Source organism: Rana temporaria, chromosome 3 (assembly GCF_905171775.1).
Source record: "Rana temporaria chromosome 3, aRanTem1.1, whole genome shotgun sequence".
Lineage (NCBI taxonomy): Eukaryota > Metazoa > Chordata > Amphibia > Anura > Ranidae > Rana > Rana temporaria.
The window spans coordinates 120,963,310-120,990,783 of NC_053491.1; the positions used below are offsets into that span (position 1 = coordinate 120,963,310).

The window sequence follows — 27,474 nt, forward strand, 5'->3', positions numbered from 1 at the left end:
CGCCCCCTAGTGGTTAACTCCCAAACTGCAATTGTCATTTTCACAGTAAACAATGCATTTTTATAGCACTTTTTGCTGTGAAAATGACAATGGTCCCAAAAATGTGTCAAAATTGTCCGATGTGTCCGCCATAATGTAGCAGTCACGAAAAAAAACGCTGATCGCCGCCATTAGTAGTAAAAAAAAAATTATTAATAAAAATGCAATAAAACTATCCCCTATTTTGTAAACGCTATAAATTTTACGCAAACCAATCGATAAGCGCTTATTGCAATTTTTTTTACCAAAAATAGGTAGAAGAATACGTATCGGCCTGAACTGAGGAAAAAAAACGCTTTTTTTTTATATTTTTGGAGGATATTTATTATAGCAAAAAGTAAAAAATATTGCATTTTTTTCAAAATTTACGCTCTATTTTTGTTTAGAGCGCAAAAAATACAAACCGCAGAGGTGATCAAATACCACCAAAAGAAAGTTCTGTTTGTGGGAAAAAAAGGAAGCCAATTTTGTTTTGGAGCCACGTCGCACGACTGTGCAATTGTCAGTTAAAGCGACGCAGTGCCGAATCGCAAAAAGGGGCCTGGTCCTTTACCTGCATATTGGTCTGGGTCTTAAGTGGTTAAGAAAGGTTTACTGTAATCATTTACAACAGCCTGACAGGCAAATGGGTAGATCCAAAAAAGCTATGCTAAACCTTTATTTTTTGGGTTGCATGTGGCCCTCTCACCTCTTTTCTGACCTCTGTAATTTAAATAGTTTAAGTAAATGACTCTTCAATATTTACAGCTAATACAAATCGTATTGCCTTACATAGTATTGCAGTTAAATACTTTTGAAAATATTTAATGCTATTTCTGGCATAACATGTAAGTTGAAGATATTACTATAATTATAGGAGTACAAAAGTTCTATAATCTTTTTTGTTAATGGTATTAAATAGTTTTGGCCCCAATACTTCCACTATGTTGGACCCATTGTTTTAGGTTTAACTTGCCTGAATTAAAACCATGGGCCAGTTCCTCAGAGCGAGTACGCCGGCGTATCTACTAATACGCAGGCGTACTTTCAAATTACCTACGTCGTATCTTTAGTTTGAATCCTCAAACCAAGATACGACAGCATCTGGGTTCGATCCGACAGGCGTACGGCTTTGTACGCCTTCGGATCGTAGATGCAATACTTCGGCGCCCGCTGGGTGGAGTTCTCGTCGTTTTCCGCGTCGGGTATGCAAATTAGCTATTTCCGTCGATCCACGAAAGTACGCGCGGCCGTCGCATTCTCTTACGTCGTCTCTAGTCGGCTTTTTCCGGCATATAGTTAAAGCTGCTATTTTGCGGCGTATAGTTCGACTTGCCATGTTAAAGTATATCCGTCGTTCCTGCGTCGAAATTTGATTTTTTTTTGCGTAAGTCGTCCGTGAATCGGGATGGACGTAACTCTCGTCTAAGTTAAAAAAAATGACGTCCTAGCGACGTCATTTAGTGCAATGCACGGCGGGAAATTTAGAAACGGAGCATGCGCAGTTCATTCGGCGCGGGGACGCGCTTTATTTAAATGAAACACGCCCCCTAATCGCCGATTTGAATTCCGCCGCCAGAGATACACTACGCCGCCGTAACTTACAGCGCAAATTCTTTGGGGATTCGAAATTACGCCAGGTAAGGTACGGCGGCGTAGCGTATCTCTGATACGCTGCGCCCATCTATTTCTATGTGGATCTGCCCCCAGATGTCTATCCTGACTCACTAAAACTAAAGTGATTTTTTTTGCCATGTTTCCTATTCCGAGGATTTCCCTTCACTTCTTGTCTGTCTGTTCTGCTGACAACTAAAAAATTTTGTATTTTCTCTTATTTTCATTGGTGGTTACCAGGACACATAAAGAGGGTGAATTAAATATTCCCAATTATAGCAACAGCAATCTGACAAGGGCTCTAACTCTTCTCTACACCTATAAAATAAAAAAATCCCTTAACCTAAAAGGAAAAAAACAAAGGGAAAAAAAGGTCCTGGCTTTACTTACACGCCATCATTTTGTGTAATCATTCATTTTCCTTTATCCATACATTTATAATAATTTTGCCAAAACAGACAGCTGGAGACTAGCCTCTGCCTCCAGCTGTTACATTTTGCTAAATCAGTGACCTTTGTGATATAAATGAGAGACTGTTGTCATTAATGAACAGTGAATAAAAACACTACATCAATATTACAAGAACAAGTCTATCAGCAACCAGACAATGGCTAGCTTTAGAACATGCCGAACATTTCTAAATGATTATGTCATGTTATATTAGCTCAAAACCAATCTGTTAAGTCCTGAATTTTGAAACTTTTTAGTTTTTACATATTTTGACAACATGGTGATTACTTTTAGCTCTAAAATATTTACCAGCATTTTATTACAAATTCAGTTAAAATAAAAGACAACATACACTTCTGTGCAAAAGTTTTAGGCAGGTGTGGAAAAAATGCTGTAAATTAGGAATACTTTCAGAAATAGAAGTGTTAATAGTTTATTTTTATCAAGTAACAAAATGGAAAGTAAATGGATAGAAGAGAAATCCAAATTTAAATCAATATTAGGTGAAACCCCCCGCCTTTAAAACAGCATTTATTCTTCTAGGTGCACTTGCACTCAGTTTTTGAAGCAGGTAGGTTGTTCCTAACATCTTTGAGAACTAAGGGCCAGATTCACAGTCCGGCGGCGCAGCGTAACGTAACCCGTTTACGTTACACCGCCGCAAATTTCCCGATTTAGTGCCCGATCCACAAAGCACTTACCTGGAAATTTGCGGCGGTGTATCTTAAACAGGTCCGGCGCAAGGCGGCCCAATTCAAATGGGGCGGGTACCATTTAAATTAGGCGCGCTCCCGCGCCGGACGTACTGCGCATGCTCCCGTCACAAATTTCCCGACGTGCTTTGCGCGAAATTACGCTGCGCTGACGTTTTGTGAATCGCGACGTGAAAAAAAGACTTGCGCCGGGAAAAAGAATTTTTTTTAAAAAAATTCAAAAGCGACGCGGGAAAGACGGGCATACTTTAACATGGTGGAGTATTTTTACACAATGTTAAGGGTGCCCTATCTTTGCGACGGAAATCTAACACTCGCGACGACGTAACGACGGGAAAAATCTTTGTGGATCGCTGTAACTCCTAATTTGCATACCCGACGCTGTATTACAACGCAAAATCCCCCCAGCGGCGGCCGCGGTATTGCATCCTAAGATCTGACAGTGTAAAACAATTTCACCTGTCGGATCTTCTGGCTATCTATGCGTAACTGATTCTATGAATCAGTCGCATAGATAGAACAACAGATATGACGACGTATCAGGAGATACGCCGTCGTATCTGCTCTGTGAATCTGGCCCATACTGCAGATCTTCTGTGGATGTAGGCTTTCTCAAATCTTTCTGTCTCTTCATGTTATCCCAGACAGACTTAATGATGTTGAGATCATGGCTCTGTGGTGGCCAAACCATAATTTCCAGGACTCCTTGTTCTTGTTTACGCTGAAGATAGTTACTAATCAATGTTTGGGGTTGTTGTTCTGCTGCAGAATAAATTTAGGGCCAATCACACGCCTCCCTGATGGTATGGCATGATGGATAAGTATCTGCCTGGATTTCTCAGGATTGAGGACACCATTAATCCTGACCAAATCTCTAACATTTGCAGAAATGCAGTCCTAAACTTGCAAGGCACCTCCACCATGCTTCACTGTTGCCTGCAGCCCTTTGTGAACAAACTGCCTCCTGCTACATCCAAATATTTAAAATTTTCACTAAACCATTTTTCTGCACCCCGTTCCTATGTTTTGTGCATAGTTCAGTTGCTTGGCCTTTTTTCCCCAGCGGAGGTTTTGGCCGCAATTCATCCTTGCAGGCTACTTCTGGCTAGATTTCTCTGGACAGTAGGTCGTGTACCTGGGTCCCACTAATTTCAACCAGTTCTGTGCTAATGGCACTGCTGAACGTCTTCCCATGTTGAAGGTAAGTAAGCATAAGGTGTCTTTCATCTGCTGCAGTGAGTTTCCTTGGCCGACCACTGTGTCTATGGTCCCCAGTGTTGCCTATTTCTTCGTGCTGCTTCAAATGAGCTTGAACAGCACATTTCAAAATTCCAGTCTACTTTAAAATCTTTGCCTGTGAGAGACCTTGCTGATGGAGTATAACTACCTTGTGTCTTGTTGCTGTGTTCAATCTTGTCATGGTGTATGACCTCTGCCATGAAACTGTCATCTACAATCTTACCTTACTAGCAGAGTTTGGCTGGTCCTCACCCAGTTTTAATCTTCCTACATAGCTTTTTCTGTTTCAGTTAATGACTGTGTTTCAACCTATATATGAAATGGGTGATCATTTGCACCTGCGTGGTATAATTATTTAATCATACATCTGCTCCTACGAAATCCCTGACTTTGTGCAAATGTAAGAATTGATGCTGGTGTGAAGCCAATTGGTAGTCACACTAAATACTTATTTTATTTAGATGTTTCTTCTGTTTTGCATTTTGTAAATTGATAAAACTTACTTTACAGCATTTCTTTACACCTGATTGAAACTTTTGCACAGTGCTGTATAACAAAGAAAAAAATGAATTACTTACTGATGATTGATTTTAATTGGAAATTTGTTTAGCATTTGTAGCTTTTATACTATGCATATAAGGCTATTTTTTGTCACATATACAGTACATAGCTATTGTTTTTATTACGTTCGGTTTAATGATTAAAATTGTGAAAGAATTAAATATCGAACCAATCAAAAGGCTTTTTTAGAAGTCCATCCAGTTCAACCACAAAAAATAAAAAAACAAAATAAAAAACACAGTAAAATCCTATACACCCAACTCCATACCCACAGTTGATCCAGAGGAAGGCAAAAAACCCCAGCAGAGCATGATCCAATTTGCTACAGCAGGGGAAAAAATTCCTTCCTGATCCCCCGAGAGGCAATCGGATTTACCCTGGATCAACTTTACCTACAAATCTTAGTACTCAGTTATATCCTGTACATTTAGGAAAGAATCCAGGCCTTTCTTAAAGCAATCTACTGAGCTGGCCAGAACCACCTCTGGAGGGAGACTGTTCCACATTTTCACAGCTCTTACTGTGAAAAAACCTTTCCGTATTTGGAGGTGAAATCTCTTTTCCTCTAGACGTAAAGAGTGCCCCCTTGTCCTCAGTGTTGACCGTAAAGTGAATAACTCAACACCAAGTTCACTGTATGGACCTCTTATATATTTGTACATGTTGATCATATCCCCCCTTAATCTCCTCTTCTCAAGAGTGAATACATTCAGTTCCTCTAATCTTTCCTCATAGCTGAGCTCCTCCATGCCTCTTATCAGTTTGGTTGCCCTTCTCTGCACTTTCTCCAGTTCTCCGATGTCCTTTTTGAGAACTGGTGCCCAAAACTGAACTGCATATTCCAGATAAGGTCTTACTAATGATTTGTACAGGGGCAAAATTATATCTCTGTCTCTGGAGTCCATACCTCTCTTAATACAAGAAAGGACTTTGCTCGCTTTGGAAACCGCAGCTTGGCATTGCATGCCATTATTGAGCTTATGATCAACTAAAACCCCCAGATCCTTCTCCACTACAGATCCCCCCAGTTGTACTCCCCCTAGTATGTATGATGCATGCATATTCTTAGCCCCCAAGTGCATAACTTTACATTTATCTACATTAAACCTCATCTGCCACTTAGTCGCCCAATTAGACAGAGCATTGAGGTCGGCTTGTAAATTGGAGACATCCTGCAAGGACATTATTCCACTGCATAGCTTGGTGTCATCTGCAAAGACAGAAATGTTACTTTTGATCTCAGACCCAATATCATTTATAAATATATTGAAAAGTAAGGATCCCAACACTGAACCTTGGGGTACACCACTGATAACCTTGGACCATTCAGAGTAAGAATCATTAAGAGTAAGAATCACTAAAACACATGCATTTCCACAACACATGGCAACACACCTGCTCTATGTGTGGGACCATTCACTGTGAATGGTCCCCCGATGCATTGTACAGTGGAACCCAACACACCAAGCACCACAGTACACCAAAATGCATTAAGCCTCGTACACACGATCAGTCCATCCAATGAGAACGGTCTGAAGGACCGTTGTCATCGGTTAACCGATGAAGCTGAATGATGGTCCGTCACGCCTACACACCATCGGTTAAAAAAACGATCGTGTCAGAACGCGGTGACGTAAAACACAACGACGTGCTGAAAAAAATGAAGTTCAATGCTTCCAAGCATGCGTCGACTTGATTCTGAGCATGCATGGATTTTTAACCGATGGTTGTGCTTACTAACGATCGGTTTTGACCTATCGGTTAGGAATCCATTGGTTAAATTTAAAGCAAGTTGGCTTTTTTTTAACCGATGGTTAAATAACCTATGGGGCCCACACACGATCGGTTTTGACCGATGAAAACGGTCCATCAGACCGCTGTCCTCTGGTTAACCTATCGTGGGTACGAGGCCTTAAACATGTGTTGAAGGGCCCTGCATGCCTAAAAGGGTTGTGTATGTTTTTTTCACCCATTGTGGTGAAATCATAATAAAAAGGCTGTCATAATGCAATTTAGCACATACCACAATGTGCATTAATGCATGTTAATTAACACACTTCATTTAAATGCATGGGCCTACAAACTTTTGATAATCTCCTATTTGAAATCAGCTAATTTCAGACTCCCAGTGGAATCAATATGTCTTCATTCTTTTAACGTTCTAGGATTCTATAAACCTGGCTGGTTTGAGGCCTTCAGTGTACAGTGTTCTGAATACTTTATTTATACTAGGCAATGTGAATTAACACACTGCAATGAAATGCTTAATTGTGCGTGGGCCGCCAAACCTTTTATAACCTCTTATTTGAAATCAGCTCAGTTTGGACACCCAGTGGAACCAAAATGTCTCCATTCTCTTAATGTTCTAGGATTCTTTCTATAAACCTGGCTGCTTTGAGGCACTGTGCACAGTGTTTGGCATACTTTATTTATATTAGGCATTCTAATGATGTCAGGTTGGCTTGCAAATTACTTTGGTATTGTTCCAAAAAAAAAAAAACTAGTGTGATAAAGTAACATCTGAAGAATGTGGGTTTCTGCAATTATAAACTTTTCAGAAATCCCTTCTCCCTGTGATTAGCATGCTTGCAGGAGATAAAGTATTAACATATTCTTTTTACAAAGCTGAATGTGAACACAAAGGATTACTTGTAAGACAGTGTCTGATGTTCCACAGTTCTACCCATGAACTGTAGTCAAATTCAGATCTTCTTTAACAAGGAAAAATCACTTGCTTCAAATCCACCATCTAAATGGCACTTTGGTAATAAAGAAAAATGTAAGGCATGAGTGACCTCTTTCTTTAGCATACTATAGAGCAAAATAGATTTTAGTCAATGTCCCCAAATCACCAGAGAGTTAATGACATCTGTGTTGTCTTTTTTTGTCAGAAGTCTAATGTTAAAGTGTAATTAAACCTTCCAAAAAACTGTACTTTATAAATGTGCAATTAAAATGCATATGCATACCTTTTATTCTTCCAATTTTTTTTTCAAGTGTATGATTTGTTTGCTTTTAGCGCTATGTGCCAGCACAGCTCACAGGCTTCTTCTGCCTGTTTCCATATTGTACACTAGTGGCTGTGCTCTACCTACTCATGACATGGCAGCCCCAGAATGGTAGGTTGTGTAGATAAAGATATGCTGAGAAGAGCAAAATCGGAAATGTAGGTGTGTTTCCTAGGGTGACAACGTTGCCCCTGCACACACACACACACACACAGGAGTGAACAGTGTCATCCTAGCAGGGAAAGCTATCATCACCTGCTAAATTATATACAAAAATCGAGCTTTCACAAAGAAAGGGATAATGTTCAACTTTAGGGTTTCAAATTTGATTCTCAGTACAGGGCTTTCAGTAGTGAAGTAGTGGCATAATGACTTTTAACCTGATTTTAGGTCTTAAAGAAGATCTTCACCCTCAAATGTAAGCTCCCTCCTCTCCACCCCTTCTGTACACACAGAGCATACTTTTTTTAACCTTTTATTTTCGTGTAAAAATTGCAGGCTCCACCCTTCATGCACATCGCTCGTCTAGGTGAATGACTTACATGATGCCTGCTGTGCCTTCTGGGATATGCACATCACATATCCCAGGAGGCATATTGCTTCACTGACAAAGGAGGAAGGGGCAGGCCTAGTGGTGCATCACCATGAGGTGAACCTGGGCCTGACATGGAGGGTCCTGAGGGGATCAGTGACTTCTGATTTGAGCAGTGCTATCTGGTCTGGTCAGAGGCTGGGAAAGCAGAGCAGCCTATGAGTGGCACCTCAGGGTATCCGAGTAACACGATGGATGTTCATTGAGCTCAGCTTACTCTATTTTCAGTGTGCTCAACAAAAACAGATTATCACTTTTGGCACCTATGGTAATAGCAATAAACAGCAACATTAATTATTAACAATTCCAGGCTAATTCCAGGCTAATATTTAAGTTGTGAGACCAGGTGAGAATAAACTCAATGCATGAATATCACTGAGGGGTATATTTTAATAGAACAATAATGCAGCTCCCGTGTTTGTCTTCTAGTAGCTCCTGAACACCTTTGAGTCAAAGTTTAACGACACCTTTCAATTTAGTACGTGACTAAGCCTGTTTTGGGAATAGCTCATGTTGAATTTAGAATCGCTGTTTGCTCAGCAGAAACCATGGAGTTTCTTTGGCACAACTTAGAGCAGTTCCCATTGGAAAAGAGCCATTTGTGTGATTAGAGAGCTCAAGTCTTCTGCCAGCTATTCTGAAGTACTAAGGAATGTTTTCTTAGGGTCAAGGGCTATGCTTCTTATCTGGCTCTGAAGGAAACACAAAAACCTTTCCTTAGATTTAAAGTAATCAGAATAACAATTCAGGATTCACATAAAGATGAGTAAGAATGGGGTAGAAGTGGATTGAGTAATACATGTTTACACATATGCTATTGTCATAAAATATATAGTAAGCAGTAATGTACTATTAAAATCAGAACGGTAATCTTTAAATCCAATATTTAAAAGTAATTTTTTACCTTAATGCGTTCCTTGATGTTAAAGGGGTTGTAAAGCTTTGTGTTTTTTCACCTTAATGCATCCTATGCATTAAGGTGAAAAAACACCTTGCACTCTCCGGCCCCCCAGCCCCCGTTTTACTTACCTGAGCCCTGAATCTCTGTGGGGGGGATCCTGCATTGCTTCCCCCAGCTCTTGTCGGCTCTTCATTGAATGATTGATAGCAGCGCAGCCATTGGCTCCCGCTTCTGCCAATCAAACCAATGACGCGGTGCGCCGGGGGGGCGGGGCCGAGTCATACACTAGGCGGCTATGGCTGCCGACTGTGTCACACGGGAGTGCGCCCGCAAGGTAACCCCTCGGGAGAGAGCTTCCCAGAGGGGGTTAGCTCTTGCAGGGAGGAGCCGCGAGAGCCGCCATGGGACCTCAGAAGAGACCGTTCGGGGCCACTCTGTGCAAAACAAACTGCACAGTGGAGGTAAGCATGATATGTTTGTTATTTTTTTTATAAAACTTAGAACCTTTAGTGTCCCTTTAAGGTAAAAAATGTTTAGGCATCAAATTTGCCCCCCCACCTGAGCCCTCACTCAATCCAGCCCTGTGCTTATCTGGAGCTCTTCTCTCCCCTCACTTTCGTGTCTCACTAGCTTTGCTGGGGCAATGGGAACCATTGACTCCCAGTGCTGTCAATTAAAGCCAGTGACGAGAGACCGGGGCAAAATCCTGCTGTGTGTGTCAATGGATGCAGCAACGGGGGTCAGGAGCGAGCATGGACGAGTATCCCCATGGGAAGTGGCTTCCTGTGGGGGCACTAGACAGAGGGGAGAAGCCAGGAGGGGACCCAAGAAAAGGAGGTTATTTTCTGCTACAATCGCTTTTATGAGGTTATAAAGCCTACATTTTTTTTAAATTACAAACATGTTATACGTACCTGCTCTGTGCAATTGTTTTGCAAAGGGCAGCCACAAATCTCCTCTTATTGGGTCCTCCGCCTCTTCCGTGCATCACCATAGGAAGCCACTTCGGTACATGTGGGCTCGCTCCTGAGCCATGCTGTGTGCATCTATAGACACACACAGTGGAGCTTGGCCCTGCCCCATGCTCTCTGAGGCCTCGTACACACGACAGAAAGAAACTCGATGGGCGAAACACATCCAGTTCCTCGTCGAGTTCATGGTTAGGCTTGTCGAGGAACTCAACAAGCTTGCTTTGCGTACACACAGTCAAGCCAAAATTTCCTCGTTCTCAAACATACAACACATACAACGGCAGGGGAAGTTTGATTCCACTGGCTAAACTCTTGGGGCTGCTTTTGCTAAATTCATGTGTTTGCGTGTTAAATAAAATTTTGGTAGGAGACGATTTGCACCTTTCAGTCTGTTACAGCTTTAAAAATGTGTTATCTCCATTACAAACGCTACTTTTACTCCCGTCTCATACTTTAATCTGAGCAAGCGCGGGTTTCTTAGCATACAGACGTCCGAGTTTCTTGTTGAAAACCAGCCCGTCGAGATCCTCGACGAGCCAAATCAGACTCCCGTCGAGAAAATAGAGAACTTGCTCTCTTTTTGGCTCGTCGAGGTTCTCGACAGTTTCCTTGACAAAAATGTACACACAACCGTTTTCCTCGGCAAAAAATATCTCCCAGCAAGGTTCTTGCTGGTTTTTGCCGAGAAACTTGGTCGTGTGTACGAGGCCTGAAAGTAGTGAACTATTTACATGGACAGCTCTTGCAGTAAAATTGGATAGAGTCACAGTCAGCTTGGTTTGGACCCTTGATATAGATAGTGGAAAGTGGTGTGGGGTGAAGGCAGATAGTAGGATCCAGCACTCTCAAAAGTGTCAGATATATACTAATTTTGAAAGGGGTTGTTACTAAGAAAAGAGAGCAAATTACAAAGCAATAATCTATTTTTGTTTTCTGCATTAAAGAAAGTATTCAAATGAAACAGCGTTAAATGGGGATAGATTTTCATTTTTTTTAACTCAGTCTTAGTCATTTTACAGCTATACAAGCAAAGTATTAAGACTAACAACTCCTATAAACTAAATTGAATTACAATTTTCCAAGGGCAGCCTTTCTTGTGAGTCACATAATGAGTTTTACTGTGTATATTAAAACATTTCTGGGTAGAAAAGACAAGAAAAAAAACACTTTTCTTTTCAAAAACAATTGTTCTGTTCACTCATTACACTGCCCTTGGTTTCCAACCCCAAGTAATGTCATGTGGCTTAAAGTGACTCTGTCATGATAATAGTATTGTCATTGCTGGCCCACTTCTGAAAATTCCTGTTGCCTGTTTGGGTCTGGCTTCATTACTTTTGCATCACAGGCCTGAGATAAGCATGTTGTAAATGAGGGTCAGAAATATTTGCTATACTTGCTCCGGGTCAGAGACTCAAAGTATTGAAGCCAAAGCATCAGCATGACAGCAAGGAAACCAACATTCTCAAAGGAGAGATTAGCAATGGCAGTCTCTATATTTTTCTCACATCACTTTAAGAAACATTAATGGAGCCTGTACAAAAAAAGACTAGATACATTTCTAAGTCAACAAACATTTTAGTCCCCATTTACAATTGCGGGAACACACATACAAATGCATGTATTCCTGTATTATTACAATACATCTGCTTTATGTGTGCAATGTACAGTAATTGGTTTAAATGCACCACACAGCACACCAAAACACACAGACCATGCATTATTATGAGAGGCATGTACCGTATTTGCCGGTGTATAAGGCGACCGGGCGTATAAGACGACCCCCTAATTTTACAGTTTTTTTAAGATTTTTTGCCTGTACTCACTGTATAAGACGACCCCCCTTCCGAGGCTTCCAACGCTTTATATTTCTTCCTTCTGGAGCCATATTCATCTTCCTTCTTGCTGGAGCTGGAGCCAATCACGGTAAGCAATGTATTTTATTAATGAATACAAAGCCTGTTTGGATTGGCAGAGGCTGTAACATCATCAGCCCACGCCTCTCTGACTCTCAAAGCCAATTCGAGCAGGATACTGTATGTAGCCTGCTCAGATTGGCAGAGGTTGTTACTCTAATCCGAGCAGGCTCTGTATTCATTTGAATACGTCGCTCAACGGGATTGGCCAAGGCTACATACAGTACCGCACATCCAGCAGGCATCCAAGCAGCTGAACCGGCGTATAAGACGACCCCTGCTTTTTGGCCATTTTTTTTAAGTGTAAAAGGTAGTCTTATACGCCAGCAAATACAGTATGTTTCTGGTTTGTTGCTGTGTGCTGGCATAACAAATGGACTTCCTTAAGGCATAGTACATTAATGCATGACATAATATGCATTAATGCACCAAAAGGCATTGCAAAAGTGTGAATTGGCCCTTGATTTCTACTACAAATAGGGTAGCAGGGGCTGCAACTTCTACACCTATGGGCTTGGTAATACTAATTCCGATTCTTCTTTAAGAATACTTAATTTATTTCCCAAACAGATATCACCAATGCACAGTAATGATGTATAAGAGGTTCGCAATAAGTGCTGTTGTGTGACTTATTTGTATCTATGGTATGAAAAACTAATAGCAAATACATATTTTAGAACACTGGTTCACAAGTTCTAGATATATCTGTTAAGTCCTTTAGTTAAAATCCTTCTTTGCCAAACCCACACAAATATCTTCAGTCTATCATGAATGCTGCTGCCAGACTCATCTACTTTACCAACCAATCAGTGCCACCCCTCCTCACCAATCCCTCCACTGACTTCCGATCGCCCAGCTAATTAAATTCAAAATACTAACACCAACAAACAGAGCCATGCACAACTCTGCTCCAAGCTACATCATCAATATTGTCTCCAAATATCACCCAAACCGTCCTCTACGCTCCTCTAAAGACCTTCTGCTCTCAAGCTCTCTTGTCTCCTTCTCCAATGCTGGTCTCCAGGACTTCTCCAGAGCCTCTCCCATCCTCTAAAACTCTCTGCCTCAGGCCTCGTACACACGACCGAGTTTCTCGGCAAAAACCAGCAAAAAACTTGCTGGGAGATAATTTTTTGCCGAGGAAACCGGTCGTGTGTACATTTTCGTCAAGGAAACTGTTGAGAAACTCGACGAGCCAAAAAGAGAGTAAATTCTCTATTTCCTCGACGGGAATGGAGAAACTTGCCTTGTCGAGTTCCTCGACAGTCTAACAAGGAACTCGATGAGGAAAACGATGTGTTTCGCCCGTCGAGTTCCTCGGTCGTGTGTACGAGGCTTAAGTCTGTTCGGCTATCTCCTGGTTTGGCTGCCTTTAGGCGATCCCTGAAAACTCAACTCTTCAGGGAAGCCTATCATGCCTCCAACTAATCTTGTATCACTTGAATCAACTCATCCCCCACAGTTACAACCTTTTGTACTACTTGCCCCAATCTATTAGATTGTAAGCTCTTATGAGCAGGACCCTTTTAACCCTCTTGTATTTTATTGGATTTTCACTGCACTGTCTCATTTTTATGTTGTAACGTGCTGTGTAACCTGTTGACACTATATAAATCCTGTATAATAATAATGAATTTAAGAGATTTTTAATTATGGATTATAAGGAAATAGAGAAGAGCAAGTATTTCCACCAAACTCTGCAAACCAAACATGTCACCCATGAAAAAATGTAATTAAGGTAATGTAAGAACTTTGTCAGACATTATGGGGGAAATTTACTAAAAATGGTGCACACAGAATCTGGTACACCTGGGCTTAGTAGCCAATCAGCTTTTAGGTTTTATTGTCCACTCTTAATTGAACATGCTGAAATTAAAAGCGGATTTGTTACATTACACAGCTGCTCCAGATTCTGTGTGCATCAGTTTTAGTAAATATCACCCTATGTTTCTGTGCTTTTACAGTAATACACCCTTTAGAAGGCCTAAGAAAATTTAGCACTGCAGCTGATGTGAAGCCACATGTTCAAGAACGCCTTGCCAACAGCTGATTGACAAGACTGTCTGGGAGTTTCTTGCATGACGGATGGAATGGATTGCCCATGCCTCTGGACTTCTAAATTTTTCACATCTGCAGACGCAGTAAGTTAAAAGTGAACATTAGCTCAGGCAGCTATCAGTAATGAATGCTTAAGGGTAGAATAAACAATAATTTCTTTACCTAACAATAAAATGTTTCATTCCTTCAAGAGTGATCCAACCAATCAACATTATTATTTCTTCTTACCTGTCTCATTTTAGTTCCAACCATGGAAGCACTTGTATCAATCACAAAAACCACATTTTTTGGCAGAGGAGGTAAGTCAGTGGGTGCAAAATAATGTACAAAGTATCCATTTAATATCTGCAAGAAAAAAAACACAATATATATTGTATATGGTAAGCAATTTACACTCTCATTATTTAGTGCACTATAAACTGTTACTATCAAGAACCTTCAGAGCCCCAGAAGACTTTTTGGTATCAGCAAAAAGTAATAATTCTCCAGTTAACCTCCCTGGCGGTAAACCCGAGCGTGACTCGGGGTTGGTTTTTCATGTTAGGATCGGTAACCCCGAGTCACACTCGGGGTGGACGTGCAGAGTGTACAGCGGCGCGGCTTACCTTTCGCTGGATCCACAGGCAAGTTACTTACCTTCTCCTGGATCCAGCGATGCCACCCCGCTGTGTGAGCGAGCGGGACCTCCTTGCTTGATTCACAGTCTCCCTGTGTGCCGCCGATCTCCGTTCCCTGCGACGTTACGACGCATGGGAGCGGAGAACGGCGCCAAATTCAAAAAAGTAAGCAAACACTTTACATACAGTATACTGTAATCTTATAGATTACAGTACTGTATGTAAAAAATACACCCCCCCCCTTGTCCCTAGTGGTCTGCCCAGTGCCCTACATGTACTTTTATAAAAATAAAAAATGTCATTTCTGCCTAAAAACTGTAGATTGTCCAAAAGTGTCCCTTTATGTCAAAAATGGTTTTAGATCAGCTAGAAAACAGCGATAATAAATTATAATCACTTGCAGAAATGTGCGATAGCGATTTGCGGGGAAATACGTCATAAAAAAAAAAAATAATGACAGTGACAATTCTGCAACTGAGCACATTTCAGTGATTTTGAGTTGATTACATTATTGAATAATTTTTATTATAATTATATTATTATTTGTTAAAATTATTTATAATTATTTATTATATTATAATTTATAATTTTGTTTTAAAAAAAAAATCATACCCGGGATGCCTACAAGACTCTTGCTTGGTCAGATTTAAGTGAGTTATTTCTAAAAATTACAGGCCTACAGTATAAAACACCAAATTTCCTTGCAAAATAATTGTACCGCTTTTGGTACGTAATTCCAGACAGAATCATACCGCCAGGGAGGTTAAAGCAGACTTGTGCTGAAATGTTAATATTAAGCTAGGTGAGCAATTGTTCTGAAGTTAAGAGCAATTGAAGACGGTTTAACTGAAACGTGACGTCGAGGCGGTATCCGGGCGCGCAAGCATAGCCACGCACTTCCGGTCTCACTGGTTGATGGACAACTAGCGGTGGAACGCACGCTAGTGGACCAGGACGCGGCCATCTCTTATCTTGTCTTACTATCCCCACCACCTACAGCCTCAGTGCCGGGAACGGGCACCAGCAACAGTAAGAGGCCATTTGGCATTGTAATTTTAACTTTCGTATACTAAATGGTTTTACACTATGGTGGTATCTCTTCTCCTTTCTTGGTACACCATTTGCTGCAATCGCTGACATTGGAATCCAATGAGACCCTGCTGATCCTCATTTAAAACAAGCCTGATTGACCATATTTTAAGTAATCTGGTCAACACCGTGTGGTAAGGAGCCATCCATTATTATTCTGGTGACCTATAGGTGAAGGCGGATCACTTCTTTCTCGCACTTTGGCTATTTTGAAGATTCACAAGCACTTTAGCATTTGCACTTTTCCCTGCGATTTGGGATTGGATTATTTGCATTTTGCACCTGGACTTGATACAACACTGGATCCATTTTGCACTTAACTATTTATTTGCTGGACATTGTTTTAAATTTTTTTTTTTTTTTTTTCAATTTTTATTTATTTTCCACGGCATTTGGCACTATTGTACTTATAGAGTTTAGACTATAATCTGTTTGGTTTTTCACATAGATTTGGGTACACAGTTACACTGTGTACTACTCAAACGCACATTGTCACACGCATCCACTATTTTGATATAGCGCCCCTCACCTCACTATACAATTAAGAGCAATAGGCTAAAATATTTGCCCTTTTCCGGAGAAAATTATTCTCTAGGGGCCAAATCCACAAAGACCCGGCGTAACGGCGAATTTCTAATTTAAGTTACACTGCCTTAAAATTTCTACCTAAGTGCCCGATCCACAAAGCACTTACCTAGAAATTTCTGGCCGTGTAACTTAAATTCCGCCGGCGCAAGGCGTTCCTCATTTCATGGGGGCAATTCCCTTTTAAATGAGGCGCGCTCCTGCGCCGGCCGTACTGCGCATGCTTGCGACGTCATTTTCCCGACGTGCATAGCGCGAAATTACGTTACGCCGGGCTTTGTGGATTGCGACGGGTCAATAAAGTTGCGTCGGGGAAAAAAAAAGATACGGCGCGAAAAAAAAATCCAAATTCGAAAAAAAACGCGTCGCTAGACAGAAGGGTCTGCTTTTACATGGTGTACTAACTTTACACCATGTAAAAGCAGCCCTAATTTTGCGTATGCAACTTACGGAGAAAAAACGAAGCAGAAAAGCTTTGTGGATCTCCGTAAGTGCTAATTTGCATACCCGAGGCGGCATTTCGACACAAAATGCCCCCAGCGGCGGATGCGGTACTGCATCCTAAGATCCGGCAGTGTAATTCAATTACACATGCCGGATCTTCTCCCTAACTATGGAAAACTGATTCTGTGGATCAGTTCCATAGTTAGGACCAGGGATACGACAGAGTAACAGCAGTTACTCCGTCGTATCTCTTTTGAGGATTTGGCCCTAGGTCCTCTTTGGTGCTGACCACAAACCAAAAGGTCTAAGAACTAGATAATGGGTTTTCTACTGAAGGGGAATATCAGCGTTTAGCATAGCCACATGACCATATACCCATGATTTTCAGACAGCTGGTCAGCAGTGAATTAACATTGTCGCAAAAAAAATGTGAGTATCGCAATTTTATCTATTACTCTTTATTCAGTTTAGACTGTTAATGCTTGAGAATGTGTCCACTTTGAGTTACTAGGTGGAACAAACAAGTGCACAATATGAGATCATCATTCTTCATTGTCTGAACTGCCCACCCCTAATCTGATCTAGCAATTTATAAATAGATAGTATGTAAGAATTGGGCTAAATTGTCTGGTACTCAGTTGTAGAAAGCAGACTACTGTTCATTAGTATAAACACTGTATTAAAAAAAAAATCACAATAAGAAAAATTAACAAGAAACAACTTGCACAAAAATTGTAGTAATGCATTATCTTACTCATGTAAGTCAGTTTGTCTGAGTAATAAGTGCCATATTTATCGGCGTATAACACGCACCCTAACTTTAAGAGGGAAGTTTCAGGAAAAAAACTTTCCACGGCCCCCTGCGTATAACACGCAGGCACAGTTTACCCTCTATTTTCATTGTAAAAAAGTGAGTGTTATATGCCAATAAATACAGTAGTTTAATTAAAGACAAAACGTTTTATTTCGTTTTAGACAGAGTGGAGAGGGATTAGAACACCTGTCAATTTGTATTGCTCTCTGTGCCCCCATTAGGGATATTCATCCTCTCTACTTGTCCTGTTTACTTTGGGCAATGAAAAGAAAAAAGATAGCCCCACATTTTGCGTCATCACCAGACCAGTAATAGAGTGGAAATCTTCCAATGGGGACACTAGTTCTGCTGGCCTGGGGGCCCCTAAGATATTTTCTTAATTTGCAGGGATTTCCTCTCACTTCCTGTTTTGGCTATGGGGCAGGAAGTGAAAGTAAAACTCCCCAATGGGGCACAAGGGGCACAAATAAAAAAGTTTTGCCTATAGTTCTGCTTTAGGGTATGTTATCACCTGACTCATTGTATTGTAAAATAACTGTTTTGCATGCAATATAGATTGTAGTTTCATAAATCAGTACCTGAATGTCACCAATGCTAAGCTCTCTTCTTACATCATATCGAACCACAAAATCACCAAGATTCCCATTCTGAGTGATCTTTGCTTGTTGAACCACATTGGGTTCAAACGTTATTCTTGCAAAATTTTCTGTCTGGTTAATAATCGTTGATGGAGGAGGGGAGATTTCATCTATTGAGGGAAAAAACGCACATTAGATGCATAAAAGTTCTTTTTTTTTTAGGGGGTGACAAATTGTACTACTAAGCCTAGCAATTTTAGTATCGTAATCATTCTGACATGACATGTACGCGCAATTTCTTTCTTCGCTACACAATTAAAAAACAAAGGCAAAATCTGTTGTCACCGTGACCACAATGAACAGTTCTGTTTGTGCTGATTTCATTGTCATACCTGTCTAGTTCTATAAAAACAATCACGATCTGTAGTATAATTTTTTTATAATACAGATTTTTCTGTGAGCCTTTAGGATGTGAGCTTTTTATAAATCACACATGGGTGTTTTGTCAAGAAGTTCAACAATTATATTTTTTCCAATATTTAGTTATTTGAATGGCAATTTTTTAGACAACCGACATGATGCATAAATCACTCACCCTTCAATTAGTAAAAGCAGCTAAGTAAATGGCAGAATGAAATAGTGTAATAGAACTAAATGATCAATGATCATTTAAATGATCAATGGGAAAGTAAATAAAAAAATCTGGTTTTGGTAATTTTTCCTTTGTTTTTAGCCATTTTTTTAAGTGCCAGGGGTGAGGGCGGATGTAGGATAGCCAAATGTTTAAATGTCAAATTTTTTATCTTATTTTACTTCTTATCATAAAAATTATTAAAAGGTGAGTGGGGACTTACTGCTGACAGTATGTAAAAAAAGTGAAATAAATCATATATTATATAAAAATTTAATTGACAAAAAAATTGTAACTTTGAAAAACTCATCATGCCCTTCACTAAATACCTCAGACTGTTTACTTTCCAAAAAGGGGGGATTTTGAGGGGGGGGTTTACTGTCCTGGCATTTTAAGTGTGTCAAGAAATGTGATACTGTAGATAGTCAGTGCATCGGGATTTGATACATTTTTAAATATGTATATATCATAGTTTTTAGACACTATGGCCCGGATTCACAAAGCACTTACGCCGACGTATCTCGAGATACGCCGCGTAAGTCTATCTATGCGACGTTGTATCTGTGCGCCGTGCCCACAATCTGAGATACGCCTAAAAATAGGCTTCCTACGACCGACGTAACTTGCCTACGCCGTCGTATCGTGGGCGCATATTTCCGCTGGGCGCATTTTCCGCTCCCATTGATTTTCTATGCACATATGCAAATGAGGGAGATACGCCGATTCACGAATGTACTTGCGCCCGGCTCATAAGTTATTCCCCATATAGGAGGCGCAAGTCATGCAAAGGTATGGACCAGGGAACACAGCCGTCATATTTTACGACGTTTACGTAGTACGTGAATAGGGCTAGGCGTAGGTTACGTTCACGTCGTAGGCAGTGATTCTACGTATCTTAGGCAGTTGTTTCGACGTGATTCTGAGCATGCGCACTGGGATGCGTCCACGGGACGGCGCATGCGCCATACGTTATTCGTAACTTTATGACGCTCAGTCCTTGATTTACATGGGGTCACGCCTCATTAGCATGACTCACGCCCACTTCCACCTACGCTGGCTTATGCTGAGGAAACCCAGCGTAGATTTGAGAGCGACTGGGGGCGAGTGCTTTGTGAATACTGTGCTTGCATCTGTGCTCTGCACCGGCATAGCGTAAAAGAGATACGCTACGGCAGCATAAATATGCACCGATGTATGTGAATCCGGGCCTATAACGTTCACTCAGATCAAATAATATACATTTATTGGGGGTTTTCTTTTTCTTTTTTCTTTTTTACCAAAGACATGTAGCAGAATACATTTTGGCCTACATTAATGAAGAAACAGAAAGTAGAAAATATGTTTTTTTTTTCTGGACTTTTTTGTTTATATAGCAAAAAAAAAAAAACAGTGATGATCAAATACCACCCAAAGAGAGCTCTATTTGTGTGAATTTTTTTTATATAAATTTAATTTGAGTACAGTGTTGCATGAGGACGCAATTGCCAGTTAAAATAGCACAGTGCTGATTAGCAACACATGGCCTGGTCATGAAGGGGAGCTCGGGGGGTTAAACTGCAGACTGATATATGGGCAGTTTCACATACTCACGATGATATGGCGCTAAGAAACAAAAACGTGTCCATTATCACTTGTTTCCTTTTTTGACTGAACTTTGTAATAAGAGGAAAAGTTAAGCAACCAGTTTTATGATAGCACATTATCAGGTCTCCTATAAAGGAGTCTTTTGGTTGTAATTTCCCTTTAACTTCCAGATAGTCATAGTGTTATTCATGGCTCTCGTTTCTGTCTATTTTAGGAAACACTTAAAAAGCTAGTTACTGAACTTTACATTATGTGACACCTTGACATATCTGCATGTCCGGACTCCAGTCCAGTTCCTCTGTTTAGACTGATAGCAAGGCCAAACAACTAACCATTGTACGGAAGGGCACAGTACTGTGTATTTAAAGGTGTGATGTTACTTCCCCAAGATAAGTACAGAGGAAGTATATTACTTCACAGAAAACCAAAATATCTGTTCCTTATGAATGTTTCTTATTGGACCTGCATGAAAGACATATTTGCTCCAAAGAGTACACAATTTTATTATTGTAGAAAGTAATTCTCTGATGAGAATCCTAAATGTCTTTGATTGGCTGCCAAAAGATCATGCAGACATGGAAGAATAAAAAAAAACAATCATCGTTACGATATAACGAGTTCCCTTATTGCTTATTTGATGTATTTACTCAATCTGCTTTTGATGTCCGCTGAAAACACAAAGACCAAGAGATACAAATCATTTCTTGCCAGTTATGAATTTGGACAAGACAAAAAGGTATTCTTTATTTTAATTCCAAGCAGAAAAGTAATAAAACAAACACACTCTATTCAATGGCCCACAAACTTCACAGTTACAACACATTTGGTACTGCCTATATCTTGACTTACTTCTGTTGTTATTAGTTTTAGAATCTGTATTATTTACTACTATCTTTGAAGCTGTCAGTTATACATAACATGTCCCTATGGGCAGGGCTGTCTTAATGAGAGGGCACACCTGGGCACTGCCCAGGGGCCCCAGCTGAATGGGGGGCCCATGCACTTTCCCCAAAGCAGCTGGTCCTTGAGCCCATGCTGCCCCGAAATTGGGGGCCCCATGATGGCACTGAGAGTGATGGATGCAAAGGGGAGGCAGTCTGCCTCCTACCTACTTAATGTCTGTTTACCTGCACTGTCATAATTGTAGGGGCCCCAGAGCATTACTTTGCCCAGGGGCCCATGATGCTGTTAAGACGGCCCTGCCTATGGGTCCTATTTTTTTTTTTTTTTTTAGGCAGTGGTATGACCACCAGTCCTCTAAATCCTACCAATTATTCCATTGTTTTCTAGTTCGGAATTTAAATTGAAAAGGTAATTATGGTCTAATTAGAAGATAAAGAATCCATTTTTTTTAAATGTTATGTGTATGCATGCTAAGTCATATGTAATGTGTAAGAATACATTTACCACATTTAGCCCATTCTGGGTCCATGGATTCCTGCTGTGTGACTGGTCGGAGCCGCGTGATGTCACTCCCGCGCATGCGCGGAAGCCGACGGTCACTGCACAGGGCTCTGAAGAAACGGCACGGATGACGTCATCGGCTGCATATGCAGTAAATATCTCCTAAACAGTGCATAAATAGGAGATATTTTCAGTACCTATAGGTAAGCCCTGTCTTAGGCTTACCTATAGGTACAAATAGTCCATGGAAGGTTACATCCTCTTTAAGGCTCTTTTTACACAGAGCCGTTCCACTCTGTTCAACAGGGGATTTCATGGGCCAATACTGTGCTGAATCATAGCTGAACGGCACGGATGTCAACTTTTTGCCAACTGTACTTGATCAGTTTATGTCTGGCTGGCAAATTGGAGCATGCTTTGCTTGTGTTTTTGCCTTCCTCTGAATCAACAGTGGGTATAGGTGTGTGTATGTAGGATTGCATGATTTTGTTTTTGGGATTTTTTTCTTTTTATAGGTTGAACAAGATGGACTTGTGTTTTTTTTTTCAACCAGACTGACTATGTAACCATAAAAATCTGATAAGTGGACCTGATAGGAAAGCCCATGTGAAAGAGCTCTTAAGTTTGATTTGTCATCTTAACAAACCTACTATGTGGTATGTGAGATTACCTAAATAGTCCATTCAAATTCTAAACAGACAGTTTTACCTCTAAACTAGATAAAGCTACTTCACCTGACATTGCCTCCATATTTTTTTGTTCCTAAAAGACTGAAATTATCTTTGCTCCAACATCATCCAGGGTCAGTATACATGGTTAAATAGTTAGTCAGGTTGAAAAAAAAGACAGAAAGTCTATCTAGTTCAACCAATAGAAATAGAAATCCTATACCCATAATTCATTCAGAGGAAGGCACAAACACCTTAATAAAGCTTGACCCATACTGCTCCAGTGGAGTAAAATAATTCCTTCTGATCCCCTAGACTAGAGGACTGGAGAAAGCGGTATATGACGAAAGCAGAGTGTGGGACGTTTCTTAACAAAAACTATCACAGTTGCTTGTGCTCTCAACCGAACTGTCAAGCCATCAAATGGCCAGTGTCATAATTGATTGCATGTGTAGCATCATGGCAACTGCAGATTAAGTAAAGGCTTAGATGGAAACTTCCTTGGATATAAAGGATAAGAGCGTTTAATTCCACTCTAAATCAACATTGTATATGTGTAGCATGGGGTGTAATGCATTATATTTTGGGTAATATACTATTAGCCAGATTCAGGTAGGGGCGCGCATCTTTAAGGTGGCGTAGCGTAAAGTATTTACGCTACGCCGCCTTAAGTCAGAGAGGCAAGTACTGTATTTACAAAGTACTTGCCTCCTAACTTACGGCGGCGTAGCGTAAATGGGACCGGCGTAAGCGCGCATAATTCAAATGAGGATGAGGGGGCGTGTTTTATGTCAATGGGGGGTGACCCGACGTGATTGACGTTTTTTAGGAACGGCGCATGCGCCGTCCGTGTACATATCCCAGTGTGCATTGCTCCAAAGTACGCCGCAAGGACGTATTGGTTTCGACGTGAACGTAAATTACGTCCAGCCCTATTCACGGACGACTTACGCAAACAACGTAAACATTTTAAAATTTCGACGAGGGAAACGACGGCCATACTTAACATTAACTAGGCCAGCTATTTGATGGAATAACTTTACGCCGGAAAACGCCTTACGTAAACGGCGTATATTTACTGCGACGGGCACACGTACGTTCGTGAATCGGCGTATCTAAGCATTTACATATTCTATGCCGAACTCAACGGAAGCGCCACCTAGCGGCCAGCCTAAATATTGCACCCTAAGATACGACGGCGCAGGCTGTCGTATCTTAGCTAGGTTTAAGTGTATCTCAGTTTGAGAATACACTTAAACTTACGACGGCGCAGATTCCGAGTTACGTCGGCGTATCTACTGATACGCCGGCGTAACTATTTGTGAATCTGGCTATATATATACGATTTCTGTATTTTTACAATGATATGATAGTAGCTGACAATTTCTCTGCCATATAATCATCTTCCAAGAGGCTACTGTGTATCAGAAGCTGTGACTGTTTCCATAGAAACATGATCATTTTAGGCACAATTCAAAATATAGGTGTTTTATATTTTAGTTTTCGTTAGAAAGCCCGGAAGTTCTGTAATGTCAGGTGATTAATAGAGGAAATTATCTATTGTGTGACTTTCCAGAGTAAACACATTTATGAAAAGCTCATGGATAGATGTTATTTCCTGAACTGTAAGTCATCAACAGCCCACACACTCATTTATTAATGAGGTATTCTTTATTAAAATGGAAATGCACTGTTTATTTGCTGTTATTTGACAGGACACAATAATGTTCTTGGGTCAAGTTTATTCAAATTTTTTAATGAATACATGAGTTGTTTCATTGGAATCTATATACAATTTTTGTATATACAAAATTGTTAAGCAATATGGGTTAGCTTTGAGGTTTAGTTTGTTTTCAGATTAAGCTTTATGATAAGGGATTTATCAAATTCATTCACTAGTATCTATAAATTTCAGCTCAAGCTACTGAGTCCTGTATACACAAACTTTAATTCAGTGAAGCAAAGCTACAGCCTGGAAACATGAACATAAAAGTTCAACCCGCTGCCTCAAAGGGAAGTGCAAATATTACCATGAAATATTTTGTATACTTGAATAATTAAAATAAAATATTATTAAAAATTGTATTTTCTCAGTCCTCTCTAGAAAAGTGATGCATAAAATCTCTATACATTCCATAGTTACATCTGGCGATTGTAGGCATATTGTATTTAGCACCACACCCTACAATATGTAGTTAACTGATAATTATTTCATCCCCCGATAGGAGGATTCTGATGTCATTTATGTGACGATGTCTTCCTGCATTAAAAGTTTACCTAGATCCTTGTACCTTAGGGACATGACAGGTTAATTACATCCTTGAATGTATTCCGTTACTCACCATTTTTACTTTTCTGCTTATTGTTTTGGAGTGGCAAAACCTCTAGGACAGTGATTCCAGATGTCTCGAAAATATTGACCTCCACCAATAGGCGGCCCACTAACTGCTGTGGGCGGACACTGATTACATGCTCATACATTCCAAGGCGTCTTTGAAGCAGCTCCTCATACATAAGCAGAAAAACTGCTTTGTCTCTTCCAGGAATGAACGCTGATGCATTAAATGTTTCCATTTCATTTTCTCTGTAAATAAACATGAAAACACAATGAAACTCAAGTCCCATGATTGAAATCATTAAAGCCCTTTCAATCAAAACATTTTATTTAAGTATTGACTACAATGGAGAAGGGATACAACCTCATACAGGTTTTTTATTGTTGTCTATGTGTGTTGGAAAGTGTTGGAAAGAATTCTCTGTCTTCCTGTTGCAGGAACAAATTCAGGAAGTGAGGAGAATCTTCCTAATAGGGAACAGGTAAACAATTACCAGAGGCCCTAACCTCTCCTCTTCCCACTTTATAATATGACAATTAATCATGTGTGTCTCCATTAAAGAGATTTTGCTAATTTTCTGTCTTGACCAGGGGTGGACTGACCATTCGGGCACTCAGGCACTGCCCGAGGGCCCCATGCCACTAGGGGGACCCATCAGGGTTGCCAGCCTCAGTAAAAACAGGGACAGTATGTAAAAATCTGTGTTTTTAAAAAAATCCCAAGATTATAGCTGCCCCGCCTCTTCAGTACCTTTTCAGTGTGTGTATGTGTATTCTGTGTGTATGTATACTGTGTGTGTATACTATGTGTGTATACTGTGTATGTATACTGTATGTGTGTATACTGTGTGGTCCCATAATCTATTGCCTGGGGGGCCCATAATCTCCTATTGCCCTGGGGCCCCATAATCTCCTATTGCCTGGGGGCCCCATATTCTCCTATTGCCTGGGGGCCCCATGAGTTGTCAGTCCGTCCCTGGTCTTGACCACATAGGAAATAAGAGAACATTTCTCCAACAGCAGCTCAGCCAGCTTACCCTGTTTATCCTGTGGGGAGCACTGGTTGTCGTCACAAATTCAACATCAGCACACGTTTTGAGTTCACTTGGATGTGGAATTGGGACATTTGGACTAGTAATAATAATTTTTATTTTTCCTTTTTAAATTTTTTCACATTTTCTTCTTTATTGCATTATATTAAATTTTTTTTGCACTTTAATCATTAAGGTCATGGCTTGACAGTGCTACACGTTTTTGATTTTAAGTATTAAAACATTATTTGTAGCTGGAGATTTCTGTGAACTTACAGTACACAACGGAGATACAAAAACATCCACATCCAAGTTTCTAATTCCTCTTTCTTCAATATATAATGGGCAACATCATAAATGTATGAAGAACTGTTTCTGGTGCCTACAGTAACCAGCGACCTTCTTGCTTTTCATGCGTGACACAATATGGAAATTAAAGTTACCCACCTGCCTAATGGGAATTCCTATTGGCCAATGATGCAGTCCCTCATAGTGATAGATCGATACTTTAAGCAAATCATCTTTTTATTCATTTTATATACAGACAACAAGAAAGAAACACAACAAAAAACTACCAAACGACATACAACCCCAGCCCGTATTGAGAGGGGAAAAAAAAAAAGCACCCTTGGCCCCACTTCTCACATGTTGATCCTCTCCTCTCTCGTCATACCTACAAGATATCAAACCACCTTCTCCATATTTTTTCAAATTTTCCTAAACAGCCTCTATGTAAGAACGTATACTTTTCCTTAATTAAAGTTTCCCTTACTTGATTCCCTTGTTTCCCTTACTAGATCGATATTAATGTGTGGAAGGTAAGAGCAAGCAAGCAACCTTCAACACTATAAAAGGAAGTGTCCGATAAGAGTGACCCAAGATTTCAAAAATAGCATTCGTAATTGCAAGTTGAAGGTATGGGCCTATGCCTTTTACCTGTTAACAGGATTTTTGGGTGACCAAGTCTCATTCACACTGCCACTGGCGAGCATGCATGTACAGTATATGCATTTAGAGGACATTTCTAAAGGCATAATAAATACAGGTAGCCATTTTTCAATGGTACCTTTAAACTGATCATTTATTTGCATTTAGATGTGGTCAGTGTAGCTGCGTTTAGAGAAAATAGAATTCTGTGTTTCTAGGATCTGATAATAAATGCAGCTAAATGCATGTTAAAGCAGCAAAACTTGATTTAAAACAGGAACATCTAAACACAAAAAAAACTTCTCCCAAGTTATTATTACTCAAAATTCCCAGTTTACTTTTTAGGGTTATTACTTACAACCTGTCGCCATTCATTTTCTCATAATCATGTATATTGTTGTCTCCAGTCTTCTTTCTCCATGTGACTTCACTGTAATATGTTTTGCCTCCTAGAATCCTGGAATAAGATACCAATTTTACAATTTATAGAATAAGAATGACTTATTTCACTGAATTTTGAGTTTCAAATAGCTCTGTATAAAGAGAATACCCAGACAACAATGAAAACCAAATAGTGAACTGTAGGGCATTGCTATCCAGCAAACTCCAATCCTTCATATACCATCCTTTCCAAAGGATATCAGCTTTGTTTGGCAATCCAGGGAAACAGTGTTGTCACTCTCCCCATTATGCGATGGTGCACTGTCACAGGGGGCGGCAGGTCACATG

The 27,474-nt window shown here is 40.3% G+C and overlaps 1 protein-coding gene across 1 annotated transcript in view; it reads right to left on the reverse strand.

Annotated features, from left to right (window-relative positions):
• The window catches only part of ITIH5 (inter-alpha-trypsin inhibitor heavy chain 5), a 101,990-nt gene that overhangs the window by 40,239 nt on the left and 34,277 nt on the right, over positions 1-27,474 (reverse strand). The window contains exons 4-7 of the mRNA XM_040343346.1: positions 27,104-27,202; positions 24,795-25,036; positions 18,166-18,335; positions 14,267-14,383 (exon numbers count right to left, since the gene is read on the reverse strand). Coding sequence (XP_040199280.1) covers positions 14,267-14,383; positions 18,166-18,335; positions 24,795-25,036; positions 27,104-27,202 — 628 coding nt within the window. The remainder of the gene's footprint in view (positions 1-14,266; positions 14,384-18,165; positions 18,336-24,794; positions 25,037-27,103; positions 27,203-27,474) is intronic.